Source organism: Leptidea sinapis, chromosome 6, assembly GCF_905404315.1.
Source record: "Leptidea sinapis chromosome 6, ilLepSina1.1, whole genome shotgun sequence".
NCBI classification, from domain to species: domain Eukaryota; kingdom Metazoa; phylum Arthropoda; class Insecta; order Lepidoptera; family Pieridae; genus Leptidea; species Leptidea sinapis.
In genome coordinates this window covers 16,140,314-16,157,644 of record NC_066270.1, presented here as the reverse complement: position 1 = coordinate 16,157,644, position 17,331 = coordinate 16,140,314, and the positions used below count along the sequence as shown (strand labels likewise).

The window sequence follows — 17,331 nt, the reverse complement described above, 5'->3', positions numbered from 1 at the left end:
CAAATTGACACACAAAACGAGTGCATGACGCAGCTTGTCACGCACTCTAATAAACCTGGCCTGTTTTCATTGGTTCTCTAGCAGCAAGAGACTATATATATCTAGTCTTGCCATAAATACTGAAATAAGAAAAAAAAAATCTATTGCAATTAAGATTTATTACTTTTACAGTGTGTTAGCTTAATACATAAATACAAAACAATTTAAAATACAAAAAACTTATTTAAAGTGGTCTTCATTGGCTGCATACAGTTCTTTAAACGTTGAGGCCAGTTATGAATTGAATCACGCACTCTTTCCATGGGAAAATTCTTCACTGCCAATCATACGGATTGTTTTAAGGACTCCAAATTATCATGGCGTTTAGAGCAAGCCGTACTCTCTAAAACTGACCATAAATCATAAACTAGCGGATTACGATTGGGACTATACGACGGCCAGTCTTGAGCTCTGATGAAGTCCGAAACGTTCGTTTCCAACCAAGACTGCGTAGACCGAGCTTTATGACCCGGCGCCGAGTCTTGCTGGAAGAACCATTCTTAGTTATTGTTAAGGGGCTTCACTACCTTCTCAAGAATGGTATCTTGATACACTTGTGCCGATGTTTTGATACTTTTTTCACAAAAGTATGACTCAGTCACTCCTTCATAGCTAATAACCAAACCATTACTGAAGTCGGATAGTGTCCACCTTAGAGCTTTGAACATAAATACGGTCATTTGTTTAAAATGTTGCTGAATTGTTAAAAATATTCTCATCATAGGTGCTATCTTCTTTTCCCGAGATAAAATATTTTGCTTTCGGACAGGATTTCTTCGAATTCTTTCCGGTACTGCTATGACCACCTCTTTCGTACGAACACTACGTGAACGGCCAGAACATTTTCTCTCACAAACAGAGGAGGTCTCATTGTACAAGCCCGGTACACAAACATCTTACTAATACCAAGCGTATGGAGATTTTTAAAAATTGCATTTGGCACCATACCTACTCTGTGTAATGCTATCACAGCGATTCGGTTTTCTTTATCAGCCCACTCCATTTTAATATCCCAAAATAATATACAAAGATTGTATGACAGATTCTAAATTCAAATGTAATATTTTGTTTATTTTTAATTGTAACAGAATTTATGGCCAGACTAAGTATACGTATAAATTATCTACAATGGCCATGTTGTTTTAGAATTCGTACAGCAACTGATAATACTAATTCGCCAACTTCACATATATTATATATTATGTTTATATACAGTATGTTAAGAAGTTGACAAAAAAATATATAGGTATTATTACTATCTAGGAACCAGTGCGCTTCGCTTCACCTAATAAAATATGCATAAAAATGGATTCAGTCCCTCACTTTTGGGATTAATAATAAAATAAATAAAATTTGTAACCAAAATTTATGAACGATGCGGGATTCAAACCCGTGACCTCTCGGGTTCCGTCCGAACGCTCTTACCAACTGAGCCAACCGTTCGAGTACCCACGAGTTCGGAACCGGGACTCGAAGCTTGTGGTTCGAGTCCCGCATCGTTCATAAGTTTTGGTGACAAATTAAATTTGTCACCAAAAAGTTCATTGGTTCAGGAGTATGCCATAAAACTTTTATTATATAATATGAAGATGACATAATTAAAGAGTACCTTCTCCTCAATAGTTTGCGGACCATTAATAACAATATTCATAACCTCCTTTGTATTATGAGCAATCACATCCTCCAGGACGTTATCTCTTCTGCCGAAACCAGAATCCCTCATGTAACGCAACGTGAATCTTCTTTGTACGTGCCAGAAGTAACCATCAGTAAAGAATATTCCTTAAATAACACAAGATATTGTATACTCTTGAGGCTAACAAAATACATAAAATCCGCAACAAAACCTGCAGGAAAAAGTAGTGATGTAGCTAGGCAGTAAAACTAGATTAAACAAACACCTCTCAATCTTAGGTCTCAGAGATTGCAGAGCGTGTAGATTATGTAATAGTGCAGATGAAACCCGGCTACACATTCTCTCTAAATGTGGTCCTATAATGCGTAAACTTAGCATCTCTTTGGGAAGACCAATTCTTGAACCACTTGATACGTCAGCTCACTGCAAAATACATAATAAGATTCATGAAAAGAATGAATCTTAGCAATGAGTTAACACAATAGATCATATTGGTCGCAGTGAAACAGGGCTGCACTGAATTGAATCAAAGCCACTTTACATACTAGTGATGCACGCACGCGAAAAGTGTGTGTGTGTAGTTACTAGGTATGACGCACGCGAAAAGTGTGTGTGTGTGTAGTTACTAGTTATGACGCACGCGAAAAGTGTGTGTGTGTAGTTACTAGTTATGACGCACGCGAAAAGTGTGTGTGTGTGTAGTTACTAGTTATGACGCACGCGAAAAGTGTGTGTGTAGTTACTAGTTATGACGCACGCGAAAAGTGTGTGTGTAGTTACTAGTTATGACGCACGCGAAAAGTGTGTGTGTAGTTACTAGTTATGACGCACGCGAAAAGTGTGTGTGTGTGTAGTTACTAGTTATGACGCACGTGAAAAGTGTGTGTGTAGTTACTAGTTATGACGCACGCGAAAAGTGTGTGTGTGTGTAGTTACTAGTTATGACGCACGTGAAAAGTGTGTGTGTAGTTACTAGTTATGACGCACGCGAAAAGTGTGTGTGTGTGTAGTTACTAGTTATGACGCACGTGAAAAGTGTGTGTGTGTAGTTACTAGTTATGACGCACGCGAAAAGTGTGTGTGTAGTTACTAGTTATGACGCACGCGAAAAGTGTGTGTGTGTGTAGTTACTAGTTATGACGCACGCGAAAAGTGTGTGTGCAGTTACTAGTTATGACGCACGCGAAAAGTGTGTGTGTAGTTACTAGTTATGACGCACGCGAAAAGTGTGTGTGTGTGTTGACACTAGTTATGACGCACGCGAAAAGTGTGTGTGTAGTTACTAGTTATGACGCACGCGAAAAGTGTGTGTGTGTGTAGTTACTAGTTATGACGCACGCGAAAAGTGTGTGTGTAGTTACTAGTTATGACGCACGCGAAAAGTGTGTGTGTGTGTAGTTACTAGTTATGACGCACGCGAAAAGTGTGTGTGTAGTTACTAGTTATGACGCACGCAAAAAGTGTGTGTGTAGTTACTAGTTATGACGCACGCGAAAAGTGTGTGTGTAGTTACTAGTTATGACGCACGCGAAAAGTGTGTGTGTAGTTACTAGTTATGACGCACGCGAAAAGTGTGTGTGTAGTTACTAGTTATGACGCACGCGAAAAGTGTGTGTGTTGTTACTAGTTATGACGCACGCGAAAAGTGTGTGTGTGTGTAGTTACTAGTTATGACGCACGCGAAAAGTGTGTGTGTAGTTACTAGTTATGACGCACGCGAAAAGTGTGTGTGTAATTACTAGTGATGACGCACGCGCAAAGTGTGTGTGTAGTTACTAGTGATGTACGCACGCGAAAAGTGTGTGTGTAGTTACTAGAGATGAACACACACGAAAAGGTTTTCTTCTGTCGCGTAATAAAAAAAAACTTAAAAGATTATTCCTTGTGTTGTTTACGTTTGTTGAAAAAGCAATATTGTTATAAAGAAAGTATTAAACACAAGCAATGAAAATATTACTATACCGCATAATTTAGTTAAATAATATTATTAATTACGAGAGATTTTTTTTCAATACTTGTATATAAATTGAAATTAATTTAATTCTTGTTCATTAGTCGTGGTTCAGTAGACATATAAGTTACAAGAGGCTTGTTATCTGAAGTATGATACAAATGGTCTCATCGACCAGCTAACGTCAGGGTGTCTCATTTCCCTGGCGGTGTGCGCGCGCATCTTATAAATTTACTCTGATCATTTTTGCGTAACGCGCCTAAAGAAGTTAACTTGAAAAATCCAACTGATGTCCTTTTACATGCACTAAAAATGAATTAGCGATGGGCAGGACATGTGGCTAGGGTCCCAGACCAAAGAAGGAATTTAAAAGCCACAAGATGGCGTACTCTCTCAGGTACCTAGCAGATACCGAGGTGGACCCAAAATGAGGTGGTGTGATGACCTTTTCACAGTGTCAGGTTAAAACAGGCTGGAGAGAGTAAAAAATAAGGGAGAAGATGGAGGAGGTATGGGATCAAGATTATAATATCAGGAATAACAGTACAGTATTTTAAGGTATAATTTTAAACTATACCTTAAAGTAATGTTATATTTGGTATAAAATTAAAGTCTTAAATAAAGATGCTTATTATTATAATTGTATACAGGTAACTTATGACAGAAGTCATTAATTGTTAAGTTACTTTATGTATTTTATTACCTACTTTATTTTAATAGAATGTATCATATTATAACGACGAGCATCTATTAACAATAATTACGTTCTATATACTGTACCTATACATGTACCATACGTGTACAAGCTCAATGTGTAAGGTAAATTCTGAATTTTCAGTGTTATGTTTTACTAGGTCTAAAAATATTGTCGCGTAGCAACGCTTTGACGTATATGACGAGAGTTGTCAAACGTCATATCGTGCAGCAATGTACATGACGAGAGTTGTCAAACTTCAACACATTGATAATTTCAACAGCTCCGTCAGCAATACTCGTAGCTCTAGCGTAAAAGTGTTTACTTTAGACGCTGTAGAACCGGGTTCGATACACCTACCAGTGTATGGAATTTTTTGGGTTTTGTAAAGTTAATGGAAATTTCTAGTAAGTTCAGGATCAAATCGAACAGAAAAAAAGGGATGGAAAATGTGTAAGCAGGATAAAAATAGTTAAAAGAATTTTCTAGTACAATTTAAACTTAAAGATGGAATGAGAGAATCATTTTGAAAATAGAACAGATCCGGGGGTATATGAGCCGTACTAAGCGTAGCCTACGGCAGTTCTAGTTCTGACTCGAAAGTGTAAAGAAGAAGAAGAAGAAGAAGAAGAAAAGAAGAAGTAGTGAAAAGTGAAAGTGTTCCAAGAAGAAGAAAATAGAAGAAACTGAGTGTTGGGTGCGGTGTGACACGTTGAAGGTACCGCCGCCCACAAGAGGAACAGCGGCAGACCGGCGAAGTGCAAGTTTGGAAAAAGTGAACGCAAATAAAGACTCGTTCCTATAAGCAGAGTATTATTTCCAATTCCTGACCCACTCTCGTGTCAATTGGTGTCAGAAGTGGGATTGGAAAGATGCCATTAGTGCCCAGGAACGAGAAGGGAGTGACCACGCGAGCGGCAGCAGCTGCAGCGGCAGAGGACGAGTCACAAGAACCATCCGGCTCTGGACTCAGTACGACCGTGTCAGCACCGCAGGCTCCTGCCGTAGACATCAGCGCGCTCATGCAGCAGATGGCCGCCATGATGCAAGAGCAAGCGCGCCCACATGAGGAGCAGCTGCGGGGCTTGCAAGAGGAACAAGCGCGCCGACTAGAGGAGCAGCTGCGGGGCTTGCAAGAGGAGCAAGCGCGGCGACAGGAGGAGCAGCTGCGGGTCTTGCAAGAGGAACAAGCGCGCCGACAGGAGGAGCAAGCGCGCTGACAGGAGGAGCAAGCGCGCCGACAGGAGGAGCAACTGCAAGCCTTGCAGGAAGAGCAAGCACGTCGACAGGAGGAGCAGTTGCGAGGTCTACATGAAGGCCTCTCGAAGGAAATTTTATCCGTGGTGCAGAAAAACTCCACCCGGATTGACACTGTGGAAAGGAAGATGGGGGAGATAGAAGCAACCATTCATCAGCTCAATAGGCTCAGTCGTCGCCAGCTGCAATAAAAGAAATGTTGCTCCAAGTGTTCATCTATGGAATACGGGACGCCGAAGTAAGAGCAGCCATACGATTGAGTCATCATACTAGCTTGAAGGAAGCGGTGGCACATGCGTTGGAGGTAGAAGCGGTTCGCCACGATTCTCGGGCGTTGAGACTCCGCAAAATTGTACCAGCAGATTCCAGCCGAAGGCAAGCATATAACCCAGTATGGTATGGGTGTGGGGAGCGAGGACACATTAGGAGCACTTGCCCCAGGTGTGCGAGCATAACGCAAGATAGGAAGGATGCGGCGATCTCAACATCACCGCTGGAGCAGCAGGAAAACTAGAAAAGACCAGGGCAGTGGGGTGGGCGCTGGCCGGTAGAAGCAAAGCCTCAAGGATCTTCGTTAAGCAGACATGTGACGGAAACACTTTAGTTATAGAAGGAATGATAAATGGAAAATCTTGCCGTTTCACTTTGGATACGGGAGCCTCACGTACAGTCGTTAGTCAAAGAAGACTAGAGAGCATCGGAAGACGACATATGCGAGAAAATGTAAACTTAACACTCACAACAGCTACCGGCCAGCGCATACCAGTCCAGGGAGAGAAGATCGTGGCCATGAAAATCGGATATACGTTATACTGGCAAAAAGTGGTAATCGCGGATATCACAGATGACTGCATCATTGGGTTGGATTTTCTTCGAAATCATCAGTGTACCATTAACATGAAACATGGTGTATTGAAGCATGGAGGTTAAGAAATTCCAATAAAAGGCGGAACTTTTGGGAAAGTGTTGTGCTTAAGAGACACTACTTTAAATCCGATATCGCAGACCCTAGTCCCGGTAGTCCTGCCAAGGGATGACAGAGGAAGACCTTGTAAAAGCGCTATAATAGAAAGAGAGACATCGGAGACGACATGGATCCCAGCCAGGACTATTGTGGGAAACTCCCAAATTGCGATGGTTCCCGCGTTTAATCCTCATGATTACAAGCAAATCATTAGGAAGGGAACAGTGATCGGAGCTTGTGAGGAGATAGCTTGGTTAAGAAAGTGTAAAGAAGGGAGGAAGACCGTAGCTGCAAGCCAGGATGTGAACATACAGAAACTTCTAGATGGCTGTAAGGGCAATCTTACCAAGCTACAGTTAATAAAAGCGAGAAATTTCCTGCTACGCTACGCCGGGATGTTCTCGAAGAACGACGGGGACATTGGAAGAACTGGTTTGGTGAAACACAAGATAGACACTGTTTCGATACGGCAAAGACCAAGACGTATTCCGTTTGCACGCGAACAAGAAGTGGAAGACATGATTCGGGATATGAAAGAAAATGGTGTGATAGAAGCGTCATCGAGTCCATGGTGTTCTCCAGTGGTTCTGGTGAAGAAGAAGGATGGACCAACTAGATTTTGTGTGGACTATCGGCGATTGAACGATGTAACTAAGAAAGACAGTTGAATTACTTGGGGCACGTTATCTCGGAGCAAGGCGTTGCGACGGATCCTGCCAAGATTAGTGCTGTCAGGGACTGGCCGACGCCGACAGTAAAGACACATGTGAGAGCATTTCTAGGACTATGCTCTTATTATCAACGCTTTGTGAAAGGGTTTTCCGATGTTGCTAAGCCCTTACATCGACTGACGGAGGAGAAAAGAGCCTTTTCCTGGGATGAAGAATGCGAACAAGCTTTCTTAGCGTTGAAGAAAAGACTATGTGAATCACCTATCCTCGGATATCCTGACACAGAGGGAAGGTTCATAGTGGATGCTGATGCTAGCAACACCGGAATTGGTGGAGTACTATCTCAGAAGAGAGAAGATCAAGAAGTTGTAATTGCATACTTTAGCAAATCTTGATCGAAGCCAGAGAGAAACTACTATGTAACTCGTAGGGAGTTACTGGCCGTGGTAAAGACATTACAACATATCAAATAGTACTTGTTGGGTCGCAAATTCCTCGTAAGGACTGATCATGCCGCCTTGAAGTGGTTACTAGTTCAAGAGTATGACTTTGAAATCGAGCATCGAGGAGGAAAAAGTCATGGAAATGCAGATGCTTTATCTAGAAGACCTTGTCCGATGGAATGCAAACATTGCATTCGGCAGGAGGAGAAGGAGAATTTTATGATCCGGCTGATCAGAACAGATTCGATCGACGAGAACTGGAGCAACGATGCATTGAGGAGAGCTCAAAAAAATGATAAGGATCTTCAACCACTTTTACATTGGCTAGCAAGTGGATCATTTAAACCAAAATGGTCTGAAGTGGCTAGACACAGTACGGCTACCAAGAGTCTCTGGGTACAATGGAACAGTTTGGTGATGCATGACGGGTTGCTCTGCCGGAAATGGGAAACCCCGCAAGGAAAGGATTGCCATCTGCAACTGGTCGTTCCCAGGGAGAAGGTGAACGAGAACCTGAGAGCTTATCACGATGGTTCTTCAGGTGGACATTTGGGAATAAGAAGAACTCTCACAAAAAATAAAGAACGATTTTACTGGTTGCATTTCCGTGATGATGTGGAAGACTGGTGCCGAAAATGCAAGAGTTGTGCAGCTGTCAAAGGACCTCAGACCCGGAGCAGAGGAGCTATGAAGTTGTACAATATTGGGGCTCCGTGGGAAAGAGTAGCTCTGGATATGGCCCGACCGTTCCCAGTCACCAAATCTGGAAACCGTTACATAATGGTGATGATTATTTCACGAAGTGGCCTTAAGCATTTGCTCTACCGAATCAAGAAGGAGTCACCGTTGCGACGAAGCTGGTGAATGAAGTATTCTGCAGATTCGGTGTGCCTTTGGAGATGCACAGTGATCAAGGGCGGAACTTCGAGTCACAAGTGTTTCAAGAAGTTTGCAAGATCTTGGGAATCCATAAAACCAGAACTACACCATATCATCCACAGTCGGACGGGATGGTGGAGAGGTTTAGCCAAACATTGGAGCGGCATCTGGCAAAAGTAGTGGACAGTCATCAGGGTAACTGGGATGAGCACATTCCACTGTTTCTCATGTCGTATAGAGCCGCAATACACGAGACGACTACGGTGACTCCTGCGTACGCCAATTTTGGAAGGGAATTGAGGTTACCAGCTGATTTACTCTCAGGTTGTCCACCGGATACTCCGAAAAGTATAACAGAATATGTGGATGAGTTACGGAATAAGATGATTGACATCTACGAGGAAATTAGAAGAACTGGGCTTAAGGCAAGTGAACGGATGAAGACGCGCTACGATCGAAGAGACAACAAGAATCCCATAAGGCGAAAGGGGAAGTCTCCGAAGCTTCAATCAAGTTGGGAGGGACCATACAAAGTAATCACAAGGATAAATGATGTGACTCTCAGGATCCAGCGTACCCCTCGCAGTCCCCCGAAAATCGTACATGTTGATCGGGTGGCTAAGTACTACGGAAGCAACGATTATCGGGACGATCATGTCTTTGGAGGGAGCAGTGTCGCGTAGCAACGCTTTGACGTATATGACGAGAGTTGTCAAACGTCATATCGTGCAGCAATTTACATGACGAGAGTTGTCAAACTTCAACACATTGATAATTTCAACAGCTCCGTCAGCAATACTCGTAGCTCTAGCGTAAAAGTGTTTACTTTAGACGCTGTAGAACCGGGTTCGATACACCTACCAGTGTATGGAATTTTTTGGGTTTTGTAAAGTTAATGGAAATTTCTAGTAAGTTCAGGATCAAATCGAACAGAAAAAAAGGGATGGAAAATGTGTAAGCAGGATAAAAATAGTTAAAAGAATTTTCTAGTACAATTTAAACTTAAAGATGGAATGAGAGAATCATTTTGAAAATAGAACAGATCCGGGGGTATATAAGCCGTACTAAGCGTGGCCTACGGCAGTTCTAGTTCTGATTCGAAAGTGTAAAGAAGAAGAAAAGAAGAAGTAGTGAAAAGTGAAAGTGTTCCAAGAAGAAGAAGATAGAAGAGACTAAGTGTTCGGTGCGGTGTGACGCGTTGAAGGTACCGCCGCCCACAAGAGGAACAGCGGCAGACCGGCGAAGTGCAAGTTCGGAAAAAGTGAACGCAAATAAAGACTCGTTCCTATAAGCAGAGTATTATTTCCAATCCCTGACCCACTCTCGTGTCAATATTTAAATGCTTGTTTGTGTAATATATAGGGACATAATATGATAAAATACATATACTAAAATAATGTGTGTTGACCACAATCTCTCCCGTTCAAACGTTTGATAGCACTACTAGAGACTAAAGAGAGAGAGATATCACTAAAATCGAAACGCGAAATAAAATAAAATCGTAAACTTTCACGGTATGAATTAAAAATAACTCAAATGTGACTATTTCCCTAATATCACTTATTTATGGGCAAATAAAAAAGCCATATGCTTAATATATTAATCACAATAATATAATCTTAATTAACATTTATATTTATTAATTGTATATGGTTATCAAATATAAAGTAAACATTTCGTGATAGGTTCATTGCATTCGCAATAACAAGATATCAGATTATTGAAAACACTGTGAGAGTAGGTACATAAAAAGATAAGTTTAATGAAAACAAAAGATTTAATTAAGCATTCGTTATATAATAATATCTGTACTACCCACATTCAATAAAATAAATATAATTATTAATTCTACAATAATAATTTACTACACACCAATATTTTTATTTTATTTTATGGAAATGGAGGACACACAAGCATACGGGTCGCCTGGTGTTAAGTGTGAGCACCTATAAATAACATGAGATTTTCTTGATATTTTACAAGTAAACTAAATATCCTATCAATGAAAAATTATAGTATATGTATTTTCATACCTTTTCCTGAAACTGAAAACACGATTGGACGATATATTATGCTAGTTACTTTTTTTAGTCGAAAACGATGTTTATTTTTAGAAAGTGCTACTTTGCTTGAGAACTACATCTTCCATAAACATAGAAAATACGGTTAGTAATCTGTAATCATAGGCAAATTTATGTAGGTTCTATCTTATTGCCATAATTAATTAAATAAGTTTTGGTACTTCCGCTGTTTAGTTCGGAGCAAAAATATCGAAAGACATTTATACCATGCCACGCGATATTCACTCTTATAGTGTTGTTTGTAGTCATAAAATACTGTTGCCAAACTAGTTGGTGGTAATCGGATTAACAATTATTCCCAAAATCGCAATCAAACTCTATGTGCAGATCTTCTAATAATTCTAGAAAACTCTTATATTTTACTTATGTACAGAAATATTAGAACTCTTAAATGAAGAACTTAAAACTATGAAAAGTAAATTGTAATAACGATCAGAGTCGTTTGAACTGACGAAGGCCATATTTTTAATAAGAGAGCAAATTAATAAACAGTGAAATAATCATTACTTTTACTAACATGCGGTGTAAGGAATATACTTATTTGGCATATTTTGCATTAGGAATATATGTCGTAGGTATATGTATTGTCAAAGCCGTGATATTACAATTTCACTAGTGATATTATAAAAAATAGTAGATTGTCAATCCACTTCATTTCTTACAGTTGTAGTGACATTGTAATGTCACGGGTATACTATAGTGATATTATAAAAAAACCTAGGTATATTACAAAATATGAAGTTAGCAGTGTGAGACGTCGAGCGTTCTGATTGGTCAATTGTTTTTCATACGCAGTTTGCAAAACATAAACAAACAAAACTAAACATTGGAGCGTGTATGTAATTGTGAGCGTTTCCATCTGAAATTATTGTCGTAATAGTAGTGAACAAGGGCCAATTCGGTTCTGGCATTCGCCGGCAATGTCACTAAGACCAGGCCGTTAACAATGATATTATAGTATTAAAAGAGGTAGATATTATGTCACTAGCTCGCCGAAAATCAATCGCCTAAATGGAGTCAATTGGTTCCTTTGGTCGTAGTCGCTCTATTGATACGAAAACGGTACGCACGCGTTTGTTGTTGACAGAATTGCTTACAATTTCATATTACATCATTAAAATGCCGTCTTGTGTTATGGGAAGATGCAGTAATTACGATAGTAAAAAGAAATCATAGATTTACATACCACAGTTAAGAAATCATGAATCATAACATTTTATTTGATTTCATTTATTCAATAACAAAATAAATATACGCCATGACATCGCCGATCGCCGCCAAGCCGAGTCAAGCCGAATGCCGCAACGTGACTCGAGTCTCGAGTGCGGACATAGATTAACGTACAGAAATGGCGAAATATTGATGCTGTCTGTTTCGGGATGATCGAGGTAGTTAGTATATTTTAGGAATTGATGTAAAAAAAGGGATGTTCCAGTGAATTTAATGATAAACAAGTGCGTATATAGGTAGCTAAAACACACACACAGCTAAAAACAAAAACAAGTTTTAGGGTATCCTTATTTGACGTGTAATTGTAATGTAGTGTGCTATTGCAATGTTAAATTATTCATGTGTGCGTTAGTGTATCATTTTCAAACACCGAATGTTGTCTACGTAACCTATCTATACTTTTAAATATAATTGTAGGTAACCTATCTATAGGTACTTTTAAATATCATTGGCCGTTAAATTGTAAGAAATGAAGTGGATTGACAATCTACCGTTTTATTATAATATGACTAGTGAAATTATTATCAAGTTAAATTATTTTCAATAAATAATAACTAAATTTAAGTCTCTATATCTTCATTTACTTACTTTATTCACTAAGGTCTAGTCTCTAAGACTGTTCAAGTTGCATATATATATATATATATATATAATAAAGCCTTTTTTAATGATTTTTATGTTAGTATGGTTAATCGACAAACATGATTATTTCATTTTAACTTTTATGTTAGTAAGTTATAATGCATGCACTATGTTAGTTTACTTGATAATTTTCAAATGGATTCCAGTTGGGTAAAGGCCTCCATTTTTTTTCCATTCCTTTCTACTTTTCCCTTTTTCGAGCCAGTTAGTTCCACCAATCTCTATAATCTCATCGGTCCACCTTATCGGTCTATTAAGACCGGCCCATTGCCACTTTAGTTTTAATGATTGACTTAAGGCATCAGTTAGTTTTGTTGGTTTCCTTATCTTCTGGCTGTGTACCTTATTAATTTTCCTTAATTTAAGCATGCTTCTTTCCATTCCGCGCTGTCCTAATTAAGTGTTGTACTTTTTTGATAAGCAACTATGTTTGACAGCCATATAACAAAGTTAGATGAACACAGGTTTGCATTACTTTTTTCTTGAAATCAAAACTGTAGTTTCCTTTTAAAATTTCCTTTTGGCTGATCAGGACGAATCATATTTGTTAAATGTATAGATGGCCGGTCAAGTTTTTATTTTAGCTTCAAGTCAAATTTATTTAATAAAAAAAGACTCATTTAATCAATTATAAATTTAAATCAAACACAATAAAAACATCGAGACATGTAAAATATGTTTTAATATTCCGAGCGGGTACCGAACCCGCACACCAACGCCGAGGGAAACGCCTTGTGCCATACTCGATCAATGGCCTTCGCTATATCCAGGATAACTGCCAGGCCTTCCCCTTTGCTTTTGATAGCCGCTGCCATCTATGTGTTAGGTATACCAGAAAATCGCCTGCCGACCGACCATGGCGAAAGCCGTAGGTCGTTCATTAACTGGTGACCTTCTAGCTATACCAAGAGCTGGCGGCTTATTATGCTCTCCCTAATTTTGGAGAGCAAGGAGGTAACAGCTATAGGCCTGTAGTTTGCTGGATCCGAACTGTCTCCTTTTTTTGGATCGTATGAACAAGGGCTGACTTCCATGAGTTAGTGATTACGCCTTTTGAATATGAGTGCCGGAATAAACGCGTCAGCACTGGCGTCAACTCAAGGGCACACGTTCTACGCACGATTGGAGAAATGCCATCCGGCCCGCTCGACTTCCTTACGTCCGAAAAAAACAGAGCTCGCCGAAAAGTTCTCTGTCTGATCTGTACTTCAGGCATACAGCTCTGACACCGTAGGATTGTGTGCGGTGTTTTTCCGTTGTCGTCAAGAGTCGAGATGGAGGCAAAAGGAGCACACAGAAGATTGGCTTTAAAAAATCTGGAGCCACGGTATTATTCCCTCTTTAGAACTTTTCTGTTCGGTCCTTTACCTTTTTGCTCAATTTTGTACCTGGGGTACGTTAAATGTGACGTATCGCTAGATCGAAATATCTGCGTCTGCCAAAGGAAACACAAGGCCGGCTGTGCCGTCTCAAGGTGTTAGTTTACTTGTGTTAACTGCTTATTGTGTTTGAGAACTAGGAGGTGTGACGGGATGCGCTTGTTGTCTTTTGTGATTTAACCAAAGCGTTTGATACGGCAGACAATTTAAGACAATCATGTTAAGCTACTGCTGATTGCGTATTCGCAAATTAATATCTAATTCACAATCATCTATTTTAGGTGTCAACCTAGTTTAGGTGTTACTACTTGTTTTTTTTTGTTCTATTTCATGTCGCCTCTCTCTTTGCAGTTTGATTTTAATTGAATAATAAATGTAAAGTTAAGTTTTCCTGTTAGTAAACAAACACCCACATCCATGTGTATTTATAAGTTTCCAACCCCGCGCAATGATCAAACCCGCAATTTATGGTTCAATAAAGCATATTATTTCTAATAACTATTATTTCTATTATTCTCTCTCTCTCTCTCTCTCTCACACACACACACACACATTTACCTCTGTCCTTTGGAATTTCAAGCTTTTTAGTTACTGTGTAAGTGGAATCCTGGTGACCAGTTATACAGGTATTTTATTACCTACCACAGGCACCAGCGATCGACGACCAAAACGTATGTATCCCCTGTATTTTTAATTTTTCGCTTTATTGTAATTTTGGTTGTTGGCGAGAAATAAAGTTATTATTGTTATTAATAATACTTTTTTAACATATTTATTATAGCAACAGACAAACTTACCAAATTTCTTCCAAAATGATCTCAAACGGGAGACAACAGTGTCCATCCTACCGTCGAATTCTTCCCTAATCAATACCTCCTTAATTATGATTGGATCATTGACAATTATTTGCGGATAAGGTCCCAAAAATAAGCCAACGATTTTAGTTTTGTATTCCTTGGCAAGCCGTGTTGATGCCAATCCTAGATTGTTGTAAGCTTTTGCCAGAAGAATCCAATACCCGCCGTAAACAGGAAGTCTTGGTGGGCCTGAAATATTTTTTAAATTAGTATTCGCTAGTATATGTCCCAGGCCCAAGGGTTTCGTAAGAGTCGACTCAGGGCATTTACCAGTGGGAGGCAGTTATCATCAGCAGAACGTCCTGCTCGACTCATCCCTCATTGTCATAAAAAAATAATCAGAAATGGCGAGTAAAATGGCCCCACGGCGTAAATAATAACGAAGAGCAGCTTGAATTATCGAATAATAACGAAGCATCTCTTGACACCTGGTGTTACGGATGTCCATGAGCGTCCGATCCCGTTTACCCACTTATAATCAAAAGTCACAGAACGCAAATAAAACATTGAAGCAGTCTTGTCATAGTATCTACGGTTGATTATTAACGTTTACACTGACCTCTACTATACACCACTGGATAGGCGGCTGTCAAAGTACTTTTGTGCCTGTTTCGTATTCGCCATTTTGGCCCTATTGGAGATGTAGCGACAGTTTGTGGTACTAAAACTAGTGAAGATAACCTAAGCAAACATCGATAGATGGTGGGAAACTATTTACAAAAAAAAATGTGTTCTTTATAACGTTGATTCTGGAAGTATAAATAAGACGGAAAGCGAACGAAATTAATTCAAAATGCAAAAATACTTAAAAGAATTGTATGTTCCTTCGCAGCCATTTGTATTATACGTTAACATTAGTGCTCTGTGTTACAATTAGTGCACAAAAAATTAGCTGTCAAACTCATGGAACAACCTGTCCAGTTGTATTTATACAGTTCAGTGGCGTTAAAAATTCACACAATTAAGTAACAATACAATATACTATCACTGCATAATAAAAAATGTGTTATTGGTATTGAAGTATTTGTCATGCGCACAGCGTGATTTACGTGATTTGTTCTCGGTATGACACATTACGATAACCAAGAGTAACTGGTTCACGCGCTTGACATATTGTCAATGATTTTCAGATATGTGGACGAGGTATGCGTTATGAATGAGTGGATCAGTCATAATAAAAGAAATTGATTTTTGAAATATACATATTAGCTAGATCAGAATTATACATATTAGTATACCTTTAAAAAAGGCGTATACAGAATATTAATTAAAACACAAAACGAATTCAGACAAAACTTACAAACAAAATTAATATGGTTAAAAAGAAAAATGTAGAAAAAACATATTGTTACAACACTGAAAATAATTTGATATTTAAAAGGTTTAATTGACACACTTTATCAGAAAAATCGTAAGAAAATTTAGTTTTTGTCGAAATGGATATCAAGGAGTTTCTTTGAATTAAGTATGTCATTAAACAAAATCGTTTTGTCATCGAGCCAAATAAATACTCATGATATTAATTGGTACAGCGCTTTTAGAAATCAAAAGAAATAATCACATTTAGATGTCCTAAGGAATCATTAGTAATCATTTTTAAGTTTCTAATTGAAAAGCTTTTATCCATAATATTCACGACTCCTGTCTTGCAGGAATCTAAGTTAAACATAACGTTTAATAAGAATGGCACTAGCACGTACACATTTTGAATATAGGAAAAGTAGAAAGAGTCGAACAAAGTGAACATTACCGAAAAACAACAAAAAAACAGCGGAATACTATCCCACAAAAAGGCAAAATTAAAACCAAATCTGTTAGTTTCTAAATTAAAATTTAAGTTCTGATATAAAAAGTTAGTAAAATGTGCTACTATTACAGTATACAGTATGCTTAACGCCATCCCTCAAAAAAAATACATTTTATTGTATTGTTGGTTTTAATGAATTGGGATGTTTTCATAGTCTGATAGCCGAACGGCAAAAGTGTGCTTAAGACAATGTAAGCAAACTTCTCTCAATTGTGTGTCAATCACCAAGTGTAAGTGTGCTTTAAAAAAGTGCTCAAATAATACGTTAGCGACGTAAAAAAAAGATGGTGTGACTTATTACCGGTAAGTTTATTTTATTTATATAAGATGGGTTGGCAAAAAGCAAAAGTTATTTAGTAAAACGAATATCTTTTCATTAAATATGGTACAATTATTGACAAGTATTCACATCCCTTTCTCTCCTGCTTATCAGGACGAGACAGATGAAAGGACGCGACAGCCACACAATTAGAATAAACTTTTTTAAAGGCCCAGTAAACAATGATTAGCAATATTGTAATTTGTGTACGGGAAGTCATTGCCAATAGAGTCGGTTTTTTAAAGGACCTTTTGAACAATATTGTAATTTGTGCACAGAAAGTCATTACCAGTGCATATGAACGGCATACAAGAACATGAACAACTACAAACCAGTGCTACTTATACAGTATCACAGACATATTATCGTAACCTTGTGATAATTGATATTTATTTACATTTCAAATCTGTAAAAGCTGATATTTTTCAGCTTCTCCGTAGACGAGAAAAAATTCGCAGCTTAAACTGAAAAAGTGTTTACAT

The 17,331-nt window shown here is 38.7% G+C and overlaps 1 protein-coding gene across 3 annotated transcripts in view; it reads right to left on the bottom strand.

Annotated features, from left to right (window-relative positions):
- The window catches only part of LOC126964829 (probable cytochrome P450 304a1), a 30,860-nt gene that overhangs the window by 11,412 nt on the left and 2,117 nt on the right, over positions 1–17,331 (bottom strand). The window contains exons 2-3 of one of the 3 annotated variants that reach the window (XM_050808134.1): positions 14,664–14,912; positions 1,649–1,821 (exon numbers count right to left, since the gene is read on the bottom strand). In XM_050808134.1, the coding sequence (XP_050664091.1) occupies positions 1,649–1,821; positions 14,664–14,912 (422 nt within the window). Of the gene's footprint in view, positions 1–1,648; positions 1,822–1,940; positions 2,365–10,567; positions 10,811–14,663; positions 14,913–17,331 lie in introns of those variants that run through there. The other 2 variants (XM_050808136.1, XM_050808135.1) reach the window with 2 other exon arrangements.